Consider the following 20,992-nt stretch of genomic DNA (forward strand, 5'->3'; position numbering starts at 1 on the left):
ATTAAAGAAGTTAGTTTTCCTGTATGGGCTTAAAACAAAAGCAAACCTTCTTGGGCGCTTTTACAACACTTCGCTTCTATCCTATGTTAACTCTATGCTGTGCAGTTTAGAGCCACCATGGACCCGCCTCCCGGGCCCTAGAAACCTGTCTCTGAGAACAAGTTAGGGACTTGGCTCTTCCCATCCCTGGGCCTCTGACCATTTCATGAAACCTCCGCGCGAGGGCGCCCTCCCCGCCACCCGCCAGGTGACGCGCAGGGCCATGAGCGCTGCCAGCGTGGCCATTACAGGCGAGCCGCACCCCGAGCCGATCTCGCCTTATTAAATTATGGAAATCAGTAAAGATGGACAGCCCCTCCGTCTAGCCTCACCCCCCCGCCCCCCGCGAGAACGTTCCCAGGTTCCAGGAAACTTCCGGCCATCCCTACGGGAACCGGAAATGGCTTCTCCCTCGCCAGCGCGCTTGGCGGTTGCATCACCCGCCTAGCAAAGGGTCTTTTTTGGGGCTGCCCTTAGCGTTGCCTACACAAATATCCGCCAGGGCAGCAGCGTATGGATTCCGAAACTTTGCCTCCTGTTTTTTAGTGAGTCTTCAGGCAGGCACTGCGTAAACCCAAGCGGAGAGAAGTCCAAGCAGCGAGGCCCCTGCTGCACCGGCTCCCCTCTTTTCCCAGGCGTGGGCCCTAGTCGGCCTTCCCGCCCTCCGTTTCCCCGCCCCACACAAGGGGACCTGCTTTCGGTCAGGCAGCGACTGAGGCGACTTCCTTCCTCTCGGAGCAAGATGGCGGGGGGCGAGGCTGGAGTGACTCTGGGGCAGCCGCACCTTTCTCGCCAGGATCTCGCCACCTTGGTAAGGTTACGTTCTGCAGGGATGCGGAGTGAACTCAGAAATGGATGATCGAGCCTCCCGGGAGGCGTGGAGACGAGGCAGTGCCGGGATGTCGGGAGCATGTGTTAGGGAGATTCGGACTGGGGCGCCCTAAACCGTGCTGATGCCGCCGCTTGCACCTCGGCACGTCCGCGCGAGCTTTGCGTGGGGATATGAGGTTGTGGGACCTCAAACCCCTGACGGATTCGGCTGGAAAGGCCTAATGCTAAGTGTTACTAAGGCTTTTGCTTCTGAAGATCTGGGAAGGGAGTATCTACATCATCCTCAGTGCTAATACTGTCAAAGTGGGAGGTTGGGGGGTCTCGGGCTTTCTCATCTCCCATAGTGAGTGGAGGTGTAGTCTCCTGAACCGATGAAGGGCTTTTAGGGCTTCCTAGTCATCAGTACAAGAAAGCACTTTTGCAGGAAAAGTGCTTTAGGGAGTAGAGGAGAGCTGTTCACATGGTGGCAAGCTGTGGGTAGCAAATGTAAAGTCAAAGGAAAAGCTGTGATTTGTCTTATGTACAGCGATTTAAAATAAAAATGTTTCATTGTAGGATGTTACCAAGTTGACTCCACTTTCACACGAAGTTATCAGCAGACAAGCCACAATTAATATAGGTAAGATAAGAATAACTTGATGACCTGACTTGCTTGATCAGGACGAGGAATTTTAACTTCTCCCTTTGTGTGATTACCTGAATTTTGTGAGGTCACAGACATTCAGGAAATAGACACTGAGCCTGTGTGAGCAAAGGACCTGCCAGATTTTGTGGGAAGCACATATTGTTCATGCTTAGTTTATGTCTAGGTGAAAAGAAAAAATACAGACACATGAAAATTTTAGTAGCATAATGCAAGGTGTAGTCCTATGTAGCAGAAGAGATGAAAATGTGGTACTTGCCATACAGGGTTATTGCAAAGGCATAATTTTCTAAAGTTTTATTTGGTATATAAGCTATTAATAAGTAGAAGGGTCCCCCCTGCCCACAATTGCCATCTAGAACTTTACAGAAGAAGATATGTTGACTGAGTGTAAATTTAGGGTATTTGACAACCTGTACAGACAGCACAATCAAATCTAGTTAATAGTAAAGCTCTGCCATCAGGTTATTAAAAAGCTATAAGATATATGCTATCCTTGATAGCATTACCATAATTAAACCTGGGTTGTTTTCCTGTTTTCATAGATTCTTTTTGATTGTATCAGGACTCATACCTACTTACTTTGCTCTGGTTATGCTGTAAAGTTCCTTAGTATACAGGATTCTTTCTTGTGAAGTGTTTATTTTAAATGAAGGCAGTCTTTTATGTGATTGGAAACATAAGATGAATAACTTACTATACTGACTGTAGTTTTTTTGTTTTTGTTTTTTTTTTTTTAAGATTTTTAATTTATTTATTAGAGACAGGGAGAAGCAGGCTCCATGCAGGGAGCCTGACGTGGGACTCGATCCTGGGTCTCTAGGACTGAGTGTAGTTTTTGAATGAGATTGTCATTACATGGAAAGTTCCATTCAGTCCTGTACCAGAATAAGGTTTTAGTAGGAAAGAATATGAAGGAGGAAAAATTGAAGTCACTCTTTTACATTGATATTTATAGTAAGTTATAGCTTTGGATTTTGTACTCCAATGCTTTTTGAAATAGTATTTGGTGTAATTGAATGCACATGAATTAATTTCTTAAACTTTGTCTATAGGTACAATTGGTCATGTGGCTCATGGGAAATCCACAGTTGTAAAAGCTATTTCTGGAGTTCACACTGTCAGGTTCAAAAATGAACTAGAAAGAAATATTACAATCAAGCTTGGATATGCTAATGCTAAGGTGAGCTGTGTACTGTGGAACTAGAAATAACTTTGATTATTAAATGTGCAGATAACAAGTTCGAATATTTTCTTCGTTGGAATTTTTAGATTTATAAACTTGACGACCCAAGTTGTCCTCGGCCAGAATGTTACAGATCCTGTGGAAGTAGTACACCAGATGAATTTCCTACAGACATTCCAGGGACCAAAGGGAATTTTAAATTAGTCAGGTGATCTATTTCAAAAAACACGTTGTAATGAAACTAATTGCTGAATGTTTTTGTTGCCTATCTATTTTTTGAATGTGATTCATATCCTGGTTCTTTATCAGAGGATATAGCTTCTACCTAATGATGTTACTGGGGTTTGGGGATGGCCCACAAGGAAATTTTTTACATTGGGGCAATGCTGGGACTGGGTAGAGGTGAGTGAGGCCCTTGCCTTGGGCCCAGAATATAAGAGAAAAAATCCAAAACAACAACAACAACAACAAAAACCCAAAAACCTCAGTAAACAGTATTTCGAGGTGGTGCTTTTTGAAAATGATGCAAAGAATTGTCATAAAATATCGTTTGTTTAAAAAAAGACAAGCTCAAAATCACGGATCTTTTTCCTCTTGCTTCAGTATCACTATTTTGGGCTCAGTGTGACATTGTTAAGTTAATTTTGGTATTTTGCTTATCATGAAATTTTTGGCATTAATTTTGTTTTTAAGTTTAAATATTTATCTTGATTAGTGAGTTTTTTGTCACTCCCTTAAATTTTACCCCTAAAGCAAATATCTCACTTGGCTTCACCCTACTTCTGGTCCCCAGGTGGCACGGGGAAGAGGCTACTCATCTCTGCCTTTGTATTATGAAAGCAGATGCAAATAATATATGCTTGAGTGGGCATAGGCCAGATTTGGCCTAAGGGCTTTAGTTTGCTAACCCCTTTTTAGATCATAACAATGTGAGCATACATTCTTTAAAAATAGTGATTTTCAGTAAGTAGCAGTTTTGCTAAAATAGTACTGCCATCTCTACTTCAGATTGGCAGTTCCAGCTTTTCAAGGTGCTAGAGGAATTTTTTACAAATCATTTTTTCAGATGGCATTGCCCATTCTGTAAACACTGTTTTAGCTTTCAAATCGGTGACATTTCTAGTATATTTTCTATACTATATTCTATACCATATTCATTTTGATTGGATTTGGGGATTTCTATCTTTTGAAATGTGAATTGATCTTAGGACTAATCGTTATTTCTTAATTGCTAGACATGTTTCCTTTGTTGACTGTCCTGGCCATGATATTTTGATGGCTACTATGCTAAACGGTGCAGCAGTGATGGATGCAGCTCTTCTGTTGATAGGTAAATATATCAGAATTGGTTTTGACAAATCAATGTGGAGCAAATCCAAAATGTTATATTTAAAGGGGAACTAAGGCCATTAAGGGCCATATCCATTACCTAAGAGCGATACAAATGGGAGCTAACATGTCATCCATGATGACATCCCTGCCTATCAGGTATCATAAAATAACTAAGCATATTTATATATATATATTTAAAGATTTTATTTATTTATTAATGAGAGACACACAGAGAGAGAGACAGAGACACAGGCAGAGAGAGAAGCAGGCTCCATGCAGGGAGCCCGATATGGGACTTGATCCTGGGACTTCAGGATCATGCCCTGGGCCAAAGGCAGGCGCTGAGCCACCCAGGCATCCCAGTTAGTATATATTTTAAATTAAAGTCAGTAGTGCATTTTTCCCACCTAGATCACATGAGATGATTTATTATTCTAGTTTTAAATTTGTGTATGAATGTATGTATATTTTTTGTCCACTGCAATAGTTACGTATAGTGGTTTTATTTGGATGCAAATCTCATTTACAATAAGTGCTAAAGTGTAAAAAAAATAAAGTGCTAAAGTGTAGACCTCATTGGGATTTTCTTTTTTTTTTTCTCATTGGAATTTTCAAAGCTAGAGTTGTACTACATTCCTTATGTGATCTGTCAGATTTCATTGCTAATGGGACATAATTTTTATTTATTTTATTTTTTTATTAAAATTTTTAAAAGATTTTATTTATTTGAGAGAGAGAGATCGAGAGCAGGGAGGAGAAGGAGAAGCATGCTCCCCAATGAGCAGGGAGCCTGACGTGGGGCTGGGTCCCAGGACTCTGGTGTTATGACCTTAGCTGAAGGCAGATGCTAACCTATGGGACATAATTTTTGAAAGGATGCCAAGTAGATAGTGTAGGACACCTGAACATCACTGCCTGGGGAAGATGATTGTTGGAGGGCCCAAGAAAACATGCCAATTTCTTAATAATACACTGTTCTAGCCTTACTCTAGGTCCCCCCCCCCCATCCTACCCCACCCACCATTACCATAGCCATCTTTATTTGGAAAAATCCAGATATAAAATGTATTCTCTCCGTCTTTCCAAGTTTTCCTTTTTACAAAAATAAAAAGACACATAAAAACCATCCCTGCTTGTCATTCCCATAGACCATGTTTTTCAGGCAGCCCTCTCCCCTCCCCCCCATATAGCTACATGCTTCATTCCAGAATGTCTCGCTTCCCCCACATGCTTCGGTGCTTTCCTACCAGGATAGAGTTCTGAATTCCAATACAAGTACACAATGAAGGAGTATAAAGAACACTTTACTTCTAGTGTTCTTATCTCGTTTTGTTAGGGAGTACCCTTTGGTAGTAGTTGAAATTCACAGACTGTAGTGTCTTCTCTTTTTTTTTTTTTAATTTTTATTTATTTACTTATGATAGTCACAGAGAGAGAGAGAGAGAGGCAGAGACACAGGCAGAGGGAGAAGCAGGCCCCATGCACCGGGAGCCTGATATGGGATTCGATCCCGGGTCTCCAGGATCGCGCCCTGGGCCAAAGGCAGGCGCCAAACCGCTGCGCCACCCAGGGATCCCTGTAGTGTCTTCTCTTAATTATTCTCTGCCTCTCAGGAGCTTAACTGGGCCATAACATCTCTAAGACTGGATACAGCCAGAGGGTATACCTTCTACCTGAGCAAAGGCTAGGGGCAGACCCTGGGGTGCCAAACTTGTTGATTCCAAGCTGCTTGCTTAGCACCAGGGATGAGAGCCAAATTATCTGAAGACTCCAGTGAATGCAGGCACAGAGTGTTAAACAAGGACAAAAGGTGGACACTTGGAAGTGATATGTAGGACTTTTGCTGGTATAGCTAGGACATGCAAAAGTTTCCTTTATTAGATACCAGGTAAGCTTTTTTTAAGTAGTAAAATATACATAAAATTTACCGTTACAACTATTTAAGGTGTACAACTCAGTGACATTAAGTACATTGACAGTGTTCTACAAGCATCACCATTTTCTGGTTCCAGAACATTTTCATTACCCCAAAAGGAAACCTCATGCCCATTAAGCAGTCACTCTACGCTGTGTCCTTCCCCAGCTCCTGGCAACCACTAATCAGCTTTTTGTCCCTATGGATTTGCCTATTCTGGATATTTCCAGTTAATTCTCATGCATCTTTTTTATTTTTCATCATCTAGCTGGTAATGAGTCTTGTCCTCAACCTCAGACTTCTGAACACTTGGCTGCTATAGAAATCATGAAACTGAAGCATATTTTAATTTTACAAAATAAAATTGATTTGGTAAAAGAAAGTCAGGCTAAGGAACAGTATGAACAGATCCTTGCATTTGTACAAGGTAAGAAGCCATAATCTGTAATAAATCTATGAATCACTTTGAGAGGTATTTAATCCAGATACCAGATGTTAAATTAACTTTTACTAAAAGAGACTATCTGAAATAGAGAAGTTTATGGATCTTAAAACCTATTTCTCTACCTACCACTTCGTAACCAGTTTCACAGTTAGTGAGATCTGTGTTTGTGAATTTGATAAACTAAAGCGCATACATTTTTTCATCCAGATATATCTAGAATATTTTCTTTTATTGAAGTGTAGTTGATGTACTCTTGTGTTAGTTTCAAGTGTACAACGTACTGATTGGACAGTTCTGGTAATTCTGTGCATTATGCAGTGCTCCTGACAATAAGTGTAGTTACCGTCTGTAACAACAAAATTGTTAAAATATTATTGACTGTATTCACTATGCTGTACATTTCATCCCAGTGACTTTTTTTTTCAGTGACTTATTTTATAATTGAAAGTTTAAAGTATATTTTTGCTGACTGAAAGAACTGAAGTTATATTCTGGAAACTGTTAGTTTAGGGAAAAAGTCCTTAATGAACAGAAGCATCTTTTGAAAAAACTTAAGTCTTAGACTATTCTTACTGAGTACTTTGATCTTTGGAACTGACAATGATATATTAAATCTTCCTAGTGTTCATTTCTCTAACAGCATAGGGTTTTTCATTTTAGGGAAGACATGATGCATGCTATTGTTGACAATTCTCTCTAAGCCTTGTTGGAAGGGTTGACTCTAATGAACCTAGTTCTGTCACGATGAAAAGAATAAGTCATTTTGATTAAAAACTAATTATGTTTGGTCCATTTCTTTGACCAACCTGTTTAACATATAATTAATAGGAAGCAAATATTATATAAGCCAGTAGTCTTTGATTAGCAAAGAGTCTGTAATTTTACCCTGACATTTATTGGGGGGGTTAATTACATGTTATTAGAAATGTTTCAACTAGTAAAGTGCTTTTTCCCAGGAGTGTTAGTGTTTTATTCCTTTAGACAGTTACTATTTTAGTATATTAAATATATGTGTTAATATATTTTAACAACTTTTTTCCGAAAAGGGACTAGTATTCATTTTTATGAGTAAAAACAGAATGCTGCTACCTTTCTAAACAGAATTAGCACTTTGCATCTGTTGCTGACATTTGTGGATGTTTAGGCATCTGTTTTGGTTATCTTAACTGATGTAACAGAAAGATCATGTTTGTAAAACTAAAGAGTCTTAATCTTGCTGAATTTTGTATAGGCACAGTAGCAGAAGGAGCTCCTATTATTCCAATTTCTGCTCAGCTGAAATACAATATTGAAGTTGTCTGTGAGTACATAGTGAAGAAAATTCCAGTACCCCCAAGAGACTTTACTTCAGAACCCCGACTTATTGGTAAGTGATAGTATTTATCTTTAACTCTTAATTTGATCTTTTTCACTTTGGTGGTTCCCTTTGAGGGTGTTTATTAATAACTTCCTCTTTCTGCAGAGATAATAAATTATAATCTTCGTAAAAAATTTTTTGATTCTGGGATTGTATTGATAATGCTAGATTGCATTACTGGAAGAGGGACAGAGTACTGAACACAGAAGCAACTTTTAATCTTTTTGTGATGTGTATATGTATGGTATATTACATGATTAAGATGGAGTCATACAGTATTTTCCATGGAATTAAAATGTTTTAGTCAGGAACAGGATATTAGAACTTTCATACAGGGCACCTGGGTGGCTCAGTGATTGTCTACCTTTGGCTCAGGTCCTGATCCCAGGCTCCTGGGATTGAGTCCCTCATCTGGCTCCCTGCAGAGAGCCTACTTCTTCCTCTACCTATGTCTCTGCCTCTCTCTGTGTCTCTCAATGAATGAATGAATCAATCAATCAGTCTTAAGAGCTTTCATACAAATGTTTTCACTGTACCATTAATGAAGATTTTCATGTCCCTTTCACTTTAAGTTCATAGTACCAATATTGATATAATTTGATCATCTGATGTGGTTGTGGTTCCTCTAGAGAGAGGTAGGAGCCTTTTTAAAACAGACATTTGAGCTTCTCTGGGCCTGTACCTGGTGCCCCCCTTTATATTGTGGGAAGTGTTCTCTTGGATGATTGTGATGTGTATCCTTGCTAAGGGTCACTGCTCTCAGGAACTAAGTTCAGTTCATGTAGTTCTAAAGGTGTTTTATGGTTTTATTTATTTATTTTTTTCATGAGAGACAGACACAGGCAGAGGGAGAAGCAGGCTCCCTTTGGGGAGCCTGATGTGGCACTCGTTCCCAGGACCCAAGGATCATGCCCTGAGCTGAAGACAGATAGATGCTCAACCACTGAGCCACCCAGGTGTCCTTGTTTTATAGTTTTAAAACTAAATTTTAATTCAAGAAGTTATACAGAGGTAGATAAAGAAAAGTCCCATCTCCCTACCTTTCACTTCTGGCCCCTTAGCCCTGAAGTAGCCAAAGTTAACAGGTGGTGTGTATTATTCCCATGCCTTCCTCTTTATTCACATCATTATGTATAAACATGTACATGTTTCCTGTTTTAGTTTTACTTTGTAGAAATGGGATCATGAGGATCCCTGGGTGGCTCAGCAGTTTAGCGCCTGCCTTCAGCCCAGGGCGTGATCCTGGAGTCCCGGGATCGAGTCCCACATTGGGCTCCCTGCATGGAGCCTGCTTCTCCCTCTGCCTGTGTCTCTGCCTCTCTCTCTCTCTGTGTCTCTCATGAATAAATAAATAAAATATTAAAGAAAGAAAGAAAGAGAGAGAGAGAAAGAAAGAAAGAAAGAAAGAAAGAAAGAAAGAAAAAGAGAAAGAAAGAAAGAAAGAAAGAAAGAAAGAAAGAAAGAAAGAAAGAAAGGAAGGATCGTACTCTGTGTGTTACTTTAATATCTAGGTTGTTTTTGTTTTTTTAAAAAAAATAGTGTTTGTGGGTTATCCTTTCAGGTCATTATATTATAAGTCAAACATTCTTTTTTTGGAGTGCCTGGGTAGCATAGTCGGTTAGGCATCCAACTTTTGGTTTCAGCTCAGGTCATGATCTCAGGGTCATGGGATCAGGCCCCACATCGGGCTCCAAGCTCAGTGCAGTCTGCCTAAATTTCTCCCTCTCCCTCTGCCCCTACCCCCAGTGTGTGCGCATGTACTCTCTCAAATCTTTTAAAAAAACAACATTCTTTTTAAATATCCGCATGAAATTCCATAGTATGGATGTACCATAATATGCTCCCATCAATTAACTTTTATTTCCACTATTTTTTTTTTAAGATTTTATTTATTTATTCATGAAAGACACAGAGATAGAGAGAGGCAGAGACACAGGCAGAGGGAGAAGCAGGCTCCATGCAGGGAGCCCCATGTAGGACTTGATCCTGACTCTCCAAGATCACGCCCTGGGCTGAGGGCGGTGCTAAACCGCTGAGCCACCGGGGGCTGTCCTCCACTATTTTCATCATAAGTAAGAGTGTGATAAATATAGGAGTAATAATAATAGATTTTGTCACAAAGTCACCCCTGTGTGTATAAATATTACGTGACTATTATTATCCTAGAGAAGTTAACTTAGAAAAAAGAATTTCTTTTCAAGTTAAAATGAGCAGAATTGGCTTTAATTTGTTTTTCTTTTAGTTATTAGGTCCTTTGATGTCAACAAACCTGGCTGTGAAGTTGATGACCTTAAGGGTGGTGTAGCTGGTGGTAGTATTCTAAAAGGAGTATTAAAGGTGAACTGGATTTTGATTATTGTGTTATTTTGTTTGTTTTTCCCTTGTCTTAATCATGAAGTGAATAGTATGGATACTCCAAATTAAAAAGTAAACTTACGTGTGTGTGTGTGTGAGGATGGAGCACACTTTATATGGAGATAGGCTTTTGTGGTAGGTAGTTAGCAACAGTTGGTTGGATGGTTCTCATTTTGAAGCTCTCTTCCACCATCTTTTCTTTTTTTAACAGTCTTCAACGTAAGAGAAATAATTGCCTTTTCAGTTTTGAGGTCACCCTGTTAGGACTTTTGATATGTTAGTGTTAATGGTATCATCCCACAGTGATTCTAATTACTAACTCATGTGTTTACAGGTGGGCCAGGAGATAGAAGTCAGACCTGGTATTGTCTCCAAAGATAGTGAAGGAAAACTCATGTGTAAACCGATCTTTTCCAAAATTGTGTCACTTTTTGCAGAGCATAATGATCTTCAATATGCTGCTCCAGGAGGTCTTATTGGTAAGGATTTTTCTCTCATCCCTACATTTTTTTTTTTTTTCATCCCTACATTTTTAACATGGCGGTATTTTTCATGGGAAAAGGATTACCCAAAAAGATATATTGTAGATTTTTAAATGGGTATTTTAAATAATTGACTGGGGTGGGGGAACATTCATGTGGTTAAGCTGTTGATTTTAGTTCATAAGATGGTTTCATATGTTTGTAAAAATTATTTCTAAGCATAAAGAAGAGCACATTTTGGTTTAGTATGTGAAGTGACTCCTTTTAGCAATAATAAAATAAGTTTTATGATCCAGCATTTAAAATGATTAAGTATACTTTTTTGTCTACACAATTTTGGTGATAGAGAGTGGTTGTTTTTTTGTGTGTTTTGCAAATGGAAAGTTATCCACAAATGTCAGTTGAATCCTGTCAGATCATGTTTACTCTGAGGTAGAATTAAAAAATGCCTTCAATTGTGAAGTAATTACTGAGATGATTTATGGGTTTTCTAGTCTTTTTACATTTTACAACTTACAACCCATGCCCAGAAAAAGACAAGATTCAGTGAGAATTTGACATGTTGTACCTTTGGATTACAGTAGAAATTATTGGGTAAAGGAGGAGTTTGTTTTTTGGTTCTCTGGTTTTGGGTTATATAATTCACTTTTCTATCCCGTAATTAAGAGTTTACTGTATATAATTTAATGATGATGCTCACGTAGCCACTGCTGAGCTTGAACAATTACCAATACTTTACCAGTCTTCATCTTTATATCTTCTTTCCTCCTCATTCACAGCTAAAATATCTTGAAGTGGATCCCAGGAATCATATGTAAAGTCCTGAAGTTAATATTTTAATTAGCCTTCCAGGGGAGAAATGGCAGGCAAATATTCTACAAATTGCTCGTTATGAATTTTGTATTTTTTCAACCTTTAATAAGTATATTCATACTTATTTTTGAGTTAGGCAATCATCTCTGTCCTTTGTTTATAGAATTTATTTTTTATTTTATCTTTTTAAAGATTTTATTTATTCATGAGATAAACAGAGAGAGAGATAGAGGCAGAGACACAGGCAGAGGGAGAAGCAGGCTCCATGCAGGAAGCCCGACATGGGACTCGATCCCGGGTCTCCAGGATCACACCCTGGGCTGAAGGCAGCGCTAAACCGCTGAGCCACCTGGGCTGCCTTGTTCATAGAATTTAAATCAAGAGATTGTTCTCAAATGCCCAACTAATCTATGAGTTTATGATTCTGTTTCTTCAGGTAAGACAGGTATTTTGTTATGCCCTATGTAATTCTTATATGAGTATGGTAATATAAATGTGTGTAGAAAAGTATAGGTAAAGTATAGGTGTATGCTGTACTTGTTTGACTAAGTTTTGTGTAAACAGCTTTATAGAAAATAAAAAGTTGGGCTTTTTTATCTTGTTTTATATCAGGAGTGGGAACAAAAATTGACCCTACTTTGTGCCGGGCTGACAGAATGGTGGGACAGGTACTTGGTGCAGTTGGAGCTTTACCAGAGATCTTCACAGAATTGGAAATCTCCTATTTCTTACTCAGACGGCTTCTAGGTGTACGTACTGAAGGAGACAAGAAAGCAGCAAAGGTAAGTGCTTTCTGTTAAGTCCTATTTCCGAAAAGTGGCAGCGATGTTAAGACCAGTTTTGAGGTTCATTCTTTTATAGCTAACATGAGATTAAGAAAAGGTGAGTAAATTTGACTTTCAGGAAGTTAAGTCTCATATTAGGTTAGCAGAGATGGAAAATTGCCAATAATCTGTAGTTGGCAAGGATGTAGGAAAATAAGCAGTCATTTTTAGAAAGCATTTTCTTGATTATGACGTTTATTTGTCCTCGATTTTTTTTCCTAGGTGCAAAAGCTGTCTAAGAATGAAGTGCTCATGGTGAACATAGGATCCCTGTCAACAGGAGGAAGAGTTAGCGCAGTCAAGGCTGATTTGGGCAAAATCGTTTTGACTAATCCTGTGTGCACAGAAGTAGGAGAAAAAATTGCCCTTAGCCGAAGAGTTGAGAAACATTGGCGGTAAGTTTACTAGCCCTTGTCACTATCTAATAAAAAAGACACAGTCGATTCCCCTAAGATCTTGGACACACACAGTTTACCTTGAGCACAACACTTAGTGACACTTTAGCTCAACTATTTCTTTTTTTTTTTTTTTTTTTTTTTTAATTTTTTTTTAATTTTTACTTATTTATGATAGTCACAGAGAGAGAGAGAGAGAGAGGCAGAGACACAGGCAGAGGGAGAAGCAGGCTCCATGCACCGGGAGCCTGATGTGGGATTCGATCCTGGGTCTCCAGGATCGCGCCCTGGGCCAAAGGCAGGCGCCAAACCGCTGCGCCACCCAGGGATCCCAGCTCAACTATTTCTTTGGATAACTTTGAATCTGTATTTCTAGCCCTGATTTGTGATACACACAACATATGAAAAGACCAGTGAGTTTATTAGATTCATTATTTCTCTTTTGGCTTTTTAAAACTATATTTGGAAATAATTTCAGACTTAATAAAAAAATTGCAAGAATTGCACACACCCCTCCCTATTCTCTTTTCCTAGATAGACCATTTACTTTTACGTGTGTGTGTATATACTCTTTTATATGTATAAACTTCTTTCTCGATAAATTACTGAAAACTACAGTTGATATTCTAGTTATACAGCTTGTCCCAATAATGTCCTCTAGTCCCTCTGGTCTAGGCTCCCACACTGCATTTAGCTGTCATGTCTCTTTTATCTCTAATTGGGTACTTCCTCAGCTTTTCTTTGTCTTACTTGATGTTGACTATTTTGAAGAATACATTTTTACTCTTCCTTAATTTGAGTTTATCTGATACTTCCTAAGATTAGATTCAGATTATGTATTCTTGGCCGGAATACTTACAGAGGTGGTGATGTCTCCTCAGGAAATCACAGCCAGAAGCACATGAGATCTGATTGATCCTCCTTGCTGAGGTTAATTTTGATTATGCAGTCAGCATTGGCCAGTTTTTCTACCTCATCCTCTTTTTACCTGTGCACCTAGTAAGCATTTTGTAGGAAGACTCCCTGAGACCGTGTGAATAACCTACTCCTCATCACATCTCACTCCCTGGATTTAGCCCTCCACTGATGATTCGTGTCTGAATTGAACTTGATTTTAGGATTACAAAATGGTGACACCCTTCCTCCAACCTACCACTTCTCATTTATTGTTCTTTCTTTCCTATTATTTACTTAACTAGTTATACTCAGAGTTCTGTTTTATTCAGTAGTTAAGATTTCGTTAATGTCCTTGTTTATTTTGATTGTTCAAGATTTGTCTAGTAGAAGCTCTTCAAGCTGGCTCCTGTGTCCTTTTTTTTTTTAAGATTTTATTTATTTATTCATGAGAGACACAGAAAGAGAGAGGCAGAGACACAGGCAGAGGGAGAAGCAGACTCCATGCAGGGAGCCCGATGTGGGACTTGATCCTGGGTCTCCAGGATCATGCCTTGGGCTGAAGGCGGCACTAAACCGCTGAGCCACCAGAGCTGCCTTTTGATTTTTTTTTTTTTTTAATTTATTTATGATAGTCACAGAGAGAGAGAGAGGCAGAGACCTAGGCAGAGGGAGAAGCAGGCTCCATGCACCGGGAGCCCGACGTGGGATTTGATCCCGGGTCTCCAGGATCGCGCCCTGGGCCAAAGGCAGGCACTAAACCACTGCGCCACCCAGGGATCCCCAGAGCTGCCTTTTGATATGAACAATTCCTTAGTTTCTGGCCCAAGAGATTCTAAACCCATCTTGTACCTCCCCTGCTCCAGTTTTAAAATTGGCCATTTCTCCAAGGAAGCCTGGTTTCCTTTAGTAGGAAATAATTAGAAATGAAGATTTGGGTGCTAGGTCTGCTCTTATTCCTAGGGTGCTCTTCCTATTCCTTAGGGTCCTTTGAATGGATAAGCTAGGAAATACATATCTTTGATTTCTGACTCTGCTTTTAGTTACCTGGTTAGTTGCTGAATCTACCCTTTGCTTTCTATTCTGTGTGGTCTTATTCCCCTTACTGCCATTGTTTCACACGTAAAAGTTAACTGCAAAAGATTCCTAATTTCCTCTTCCTTTAGGAGTTAGTTAAGAGCTCAGTCAAAATTTATCTCCCTAAAACATTTTTATGACGCTGTCTTCAATAATTTCCAGTAGGTTCTCACTACTTTATGATACTCCGGACCTTTCTGGAAGCATTTTGTTTGTTCCTGCTTTGTCTCATACAAACTCTCTCAATTACACTGTTCTGAGACCTCATTATTGTCATAATTATTCAAATCACTTTTGGTTCACTGTTCTTTTCTCACTACTTACTTCCCTTATTAAGGCTTCTTGATACTGTGCCCCATGAAGGTGTCTCATCATCTGTTCAGAAGATTCATCTCAATTATTACTCTATAATTTAGAGGGAGTTAAACTTCTGGTTGAATTTTAAGTAAATAATCCTGCTTTGTGGTGATTTTTGTCATTTGATTTTACTCTTTGGTGTGATTATACCATTTGCTATTATAGACACACTGATTTCCCGGGTATTTTAAAATAGTCTTAAATAATAAATTTTCAGAAACTCTTAACAGGGAATGTATTATTTGTACTTGGTTAGAATGATTTCCTATATCAGAACAGATTTTAAAATAAAAGGATTTTTTTGTGTCTCTCAGTAATACTATAAGAGGATTCTATCCACATGAAACTTTAGATTTTGCTTAAAAATTGGCAAGTCTTCACCAGAAAACTGTTAGAACTAATAATAAGTGGATGCAGGAAAGTTGCAGGACACAATATTAATATATACAAATTTGTTGTATTTTTATATACTAATAAAGCAGCAGAAAGAGAGATTAGGAAAACAATTTTATTCACAGTTGCTACGAAAAGAATAAAATACCAAAAAAAAAGAATAAAATATCTAGGAATAAATTTAACCAAGGAGATGAAAGACCTATACTCTGAAAACTGTAAGACTTTAGTGAAAGAAATTAAAGACAACACAAGCAAATAGATATACTATGCTTAAGGATTAGAAGAATTACTCATGTTGAAATGTTGCTACTGTCCAAAGCAGTCTATAAATTCAGTGCAGTTCCTATCAAAATAGCATAGCATTTTTCATAAAATTAGAATAAATCCTAAAATCTGTATGGAAAAGATCCCAAATAGCCAAAACAGTCTTGAGAAAGAAATATAAAGCTGTAGATACCATAGTCTCAGATTTCAAGCTATATTACAGAGCTGTAGTAATCAAAACAGTATGAAAACTGGCACAAAAATAGACACATAGATCAATGGAATAAGATGGGCAAGATATAAACCCATGCTTATATGGTCAATTAATCTATGACAATATATAGTGGGAAAAGGAGAGTCTCTTCAATGAATGATGCTGGGGAAACTAACTGGACAGCTACATGTGAAAGAATGAAACTGACGGCTTTTTTTTTTTTTTAAGATTTTATTTATTTATTTATTTGAAATAGAAAGCATATGCATGAGTGGGGGAAGGAGCAGACTCCTTACCAAGCAGGTAGCCCTAAATGGGGCTCAGTCCTCAGGACCCTGAGATCATGACGTAAGCTGAAGGCAGACACTAAACCCAGGTGCCCCGAAACTGGACCGCTTTTTTACACCATACACAAAAATAAATTCAAGGCCTAAATGTGAGACTGAAACATAAAACTCTTAAAAGAAAACATAGGCAGTAATTTTTGACATCAGCTTTAGCAGTATATTTATGGATAGATCTCATCAAGCAAGGGAAACAAAAGCAAAAATAAACTATTGGGACTACACCAAAATACAGAGTTTTTGCACAGCAAAAAATGAAAAGACAACCTACTAAATGGGAAAAGGTATTTGCAAACAATATGTTCAACAAGGGCTTAATAGCCAAAATATATAAAGAACTTGCATGACACCAAACAAGCGAAACAATTCCATTTTAAAAAGGGCAGTGCCCCTTAATAGTCCTTTTTCCAAAGACATACAGATAGTCAACAACCACATGAAAAAATACTCAACATCAATAATTTTTGGGGAGAACTGCAAATCAAAACCACAATGAATTTTCACCTTACACCACACCGGATGGTTAGTGTCAAAAAGACAAGAAAAAGGGGCACCTGGGTGGCTCAATCGATTGGATATCTGACTTGATTTCAGCTCTGGTTATGATCTCAGTGTCGTGAGATCAAGCCCCGTATTGGGGTCCACTTATTCTTAGTGGGGAGTCTTCTTGAGTTTCTCTCTCTCTGCCCTTCCCCCTTGTGCACGTGCACACTCTGTCTCTCAAGTAAGTAAATCTTAAAAAATAAAAAGGCAAGAAATAACAAATGTTGGTAAGGATGTGGAGTAAATGGAGCTCTCATGCAGTGTTTATGGGAATATAAATTGGTGCAACTACTGTGGAAAACAGTATGGAAGTTCCTCAAAAATTTCAAAATAATCATGTGATCCAGTAATTCTACTACTGGGTATTTACCCCTAAAAAACAGAAACACTAATTTGAAAAGATATATATATATGTGTGTGTATATATATATATATATATTTATTTCTTATAGCATTACTTACAATAGCCATGTGTCTATCCATAGATGATTGGATGAGGTAGATATGGTATATATACACAATGAAATATTAGCCATAAAAAAATAGAATAAAATCTTGCTATTTGTGACAACATGGATGGTTGTAGAGGGTATTATGCTAAGTGAAATAAATCAGAGAAAGACAGATACTATATGATTTCACTCAAAGGTGGAATCTAAACAAACAGGCCTGTAAATACCAAGAACAAACTGGTGGTTTCTGGTGAGCGGAACAAAGTGGGTAGGGTAGTGCAATAGGTGAAAGGGATTAACACTTCCAGTTATAAAACAAGTCCTGGAGATGGAAAGTACAGTTTAGAGAGCATAGTCAATAATATTATAATGTATGGTGCCAGATGGTGAGTACCCTTAATGGTAAACATTGAATAATATATAGAATTGGCAAATTACTATGTTGTACACCTGAAACCAATATAATACTATATGTCAATTATACTTCAATAATAACAAATTGAAATAAAAAAACAGGTTTTTAAAAATTAGCAAGTATGTTAAAATTGTTAAATGAGAGCATCTGAATGATTTTTACATTCTTTTTTTTTTTTTTTAAGATTTCATTTATTTATTCATGAGAGAGACAGAGGGAGAGGCAGGGACACAGGCAGAGGGAGAAGCAGGCTCCATGCAGGGAGCCTGACATGGGACTCGATCCTGGGTTCCCAGGATCACGTCCCAGGCCGAAGGCGGTGCTAAACCGCTGAGCCACCTGGGCTGCCCTGATTTTTACGTTCTTTAGAATTGTGGTTTTACCCCATGTTTAGATGGGTTTTGTTCTCGAAGCTATTGTTGGGGTAGCAATTCAGCCTAGTCATTGATTAGAGCAAACATTGTAAGAGGGAGCGGAAGTCCCTCTGCTATTTAAGAGTAATCTAATAGAGTGTACGTTCTTCTAGTTCTCCCCTTAATTTTCATTACCAGCTAAGGTCATGCTGAATCCTTTGTGATCTGTTGAGTGCTGTGAATGGCCAAAAAATAAATAAATAAATAAGCATTTTTCAAGAGAAGAGGATAGGAAATGAGATTTTTTAGAAAATCAGACTGTGATAGATTATGTATCAGCATGATTCCTTAGGTGGACTGGAAGGCTCTGGTGGTTCTGGAGGGGTGAGTATACTTCAGTAGAGTGAAGACAAACATATTTGTAGTAGCAACTTTTTGTTTGCTTTTTTGGTCATTCATTCTGTCTGGAGCCCATCTTTGTGGCCCTGAGGACCTAGGAAGAAAAGTATCAGCTTTCTTAATGGAACAGCAGTTTTGGGGAACATTCAAATTTAGCAGATAGGCAAGTAAAACCAGTTATGTCATATGATTGTGTGGTAATGATAATGAAATGGGTGTAAAATTCATGGTTTTTTAAATTTTCTTTTTTACAGTTTAATTGGTTGGGGTCAAATAAGAAGAGGAGTGACAATCAAGCCAACAGTAGATGATGACTGAAGAATTCCAGGGAAATCACACATTTGGATGGAGTTGGAATTTCTCATTACAACCTAGGGGTATATTTTCAAAGCAATACTGGGAAATTAATTTCACAGCTCATTACCTTAGTGGTAGCTGTAAGGTTATTCTCATTTTTTGGTGATGAAAATTTAACCTCTAGTGCTAAAATAGGGTCTACAATAAATGTAAAAATTGGCATAATGTTAGATTCAATCTACATTTTAGCAGAAATTAATCATTCCCAAATAATGTCTAATTTATACATCAGTACAGGTTTGAAATGAAACTATTTGCTAGAACCAGCCTGTTCTGTAGCACACGTATCAAACCTATTTCAAATAAAGATTTTCTTCTTACTTTGCATGATTTATCTTTGATTGATTCCAGACTTGAAGGACTATTGTACCAGTAAAGATTTGAAGACACAAGTTCTTAAAAACCAGCTTTGGTTTCTCCCATATTTTATGTTGCTTTATTTTTGAAATTATGAGTGAAAAGGAAATTAATAAAAATTATCCTTTAGAGCATAGGAGCTCATTCCCATGGACACACCTTTTTGTTCTCTCCCTCTTTTCCTGAACTGGAACACAGGAAACCAGAGCCAGAGGTTTTTCACCTTCTTCCTGTGGTGTCCTGCCAGTTGTTTCTGCATTGGTTTATACCTGAAATCTGATAACCTCCCCATATTGGAAAACACTGTTAGACCTGATGATTCTAGATAAGTAACGTAGATCTTTCTAGGCCTTACTTTATGCTTTTTCTTAACTGCCTAATTGATAACGGTTATAATGTAGATTCTAATTTTAGTAACTTTTGGACCTTTCAAGAGGTCAATGATGTTAGAAAGCAAAGCGCGAGCCTTTTCATTTTTAACTTCGTTTCCATTTTCTTACACTTTTCCTGTACTATGCTTTATTTTTATTTATTTATTTGTAAGATTTTCTTCAAACAGTAGCTCCCGACTCTGGCTAACATTAGATTTGCTGGAGAACCTGAAAAGAAAGAAAGAAAAAGATAGCCTGCAGAGATTCTGATGTAATTGACTAGGGATGGAGCCCTGGCATTGATGTTTTTCAAAACTTCCCAGTGTTAAGAAATAATTTTAGAGAGTTGAGAAGTAGGTGTATCAAACAATACAGAATTGGCTTAGTTTTGGTAGTCCAGTAATGGTCTCTAGTTGCTTTTCTTAAGTTTGCATTAAACTTGATGCCACAGTCTAATAAGCCTTTTCAGGCATTGAAGCTGCCTTGTAGAAATTGATAAGGTGTAGCTATGAGTTGTTACTTAAATTTATAAGTTCTGCAGAAGCATATAATGCTGCATAGTTGATCAACTTTGAAGGGTTGTATTGTAGCATGAAGGACACATTTAATAAAGCAAAGTCCTAATCCAGACATTAATTTTATATTTAACATGTCCGAATTTGTTTTTTAAGCCTCTGCCACCAGAAATTCTGGGATAACAAGACCCAAAGCTTTGGCAGTTGACTAAATTTATCTTAAGTAAATCTCGTGTCACAATAGAAAGAAGTTTGGTCTGTTTCCAACATCTACATGAATTTCAACAAATTTACAAAGCACTATGCGTAATGTAAATAGATATACATAAATGTGAAAACAGTGGGCCTAATTTTCTTAAAACTTGGAGTGCATTGGTTCTTAGCAAAAGCTGTACGTGGTTGAGAATCTATCTGCCTGTAATGCACTGTTACTGATGATAATACATTGTGTGTGTAAATCCTCTTGGCTTACCTGTCAAGGTATTTTTGGAGTCTGACCAGTTCTCATTCCCTCCACTGTTAACGTAGTTGAAGCTACCATTGGCTATCACCTAGAATAGCACTGCATAACTCCTCCATGCTTCCATACTTGCCCCACTGCGGTCTGTTCTCAACATAGCCAGTGCTACTCTTTCTGTAAGAGAAAGCTGTGTGTACAGCTTAATGATAAGTTGTCAAGTCTCAGAAATGGGGAGCATGAGGGCAATCTAGCTGTGACATGCAAAGGATTTTCAGGCTGCCTTAAGTTCTATTTCACTGAATGTAACCTCCAAAGATGGTGTGTGTGTGTTTGCATTTTGCAGAGGAAAAAGAATTTTATTATTTTTTAAAGATTTTATTTATTTATTTATGAGAGACACAGAAAGGCAGAGGCAGAGAGAGAAGCAGGCTCCTCATAGGGAGCCTGATGCAGGACTCAATTCTGGAACTCTGGGATCACACCCTGAGCTAAAGGCAGACGCTCAGCCACTCAGGCATCCCAAAGAATTTTCTTCTGATAAGAGTGCATATAGTTGCATTCATAAAACTCCTGAAATCCTGTTTCTAGAAAAATTGAATATGGTGAA

The 20,992-nt window shown here is 38.2% G+C and overlaps 1 protein-coding gene across 1 annotated transcript; it reads left to right on the forward strand.

Annotated features, from left to right (window-relative positions):
- Positions 1 to 692: 692 nt before the first annotated feature.
- EIF2S3 (eukaryotic translation initiation factor 2 subunit gamma) lies at positions 693 to 19,002 on the forward strand. Its single transcript, XM_025438768.3, has 12 exons — positions 693 to 850; positions 1,426 to 1,489; positions 2,569 to 2,696; positions 2,786 to 2,907; positions 3,935 to 4,029; positions 6,215 to 6,373; positions 7,623 to 7,757; positions 9,991 to 10,085; positions 10,438 to 10,582; positions 12,011 to 12,180; positions 12,445 to 12,617; positions 18,580 to 19,002. The coding sequence occupies exons 1-12, from the start codon at positions 782 to 784 to the stop codon at positions 18,641 to 18,643; spliced, it is 1,419 nt and encodes a 472-aa protein (XP_025294553.1). The 5' UTR covers positions 693 to 781; the 3' UTR covers positions 18,644 to 19,002.
- The last annotated feature ends 1,990 nt before the right edge of the window (positions 19,003 to 20,992 follow it).

The sequence above is a fragment of the Canis lupus genome, chromosome X (assembly GCF_003254725.2).
Source record: "Canis lupus dingo isolate Sandy chromosome X, ASM325472v2, whole genome shotgun sequence".
Taxonomy (NCBI): Eukaryota; Metazoa; Chordata; class Mammalia; order Carnivora; family Canidae; genus Canis; species Canis lupus.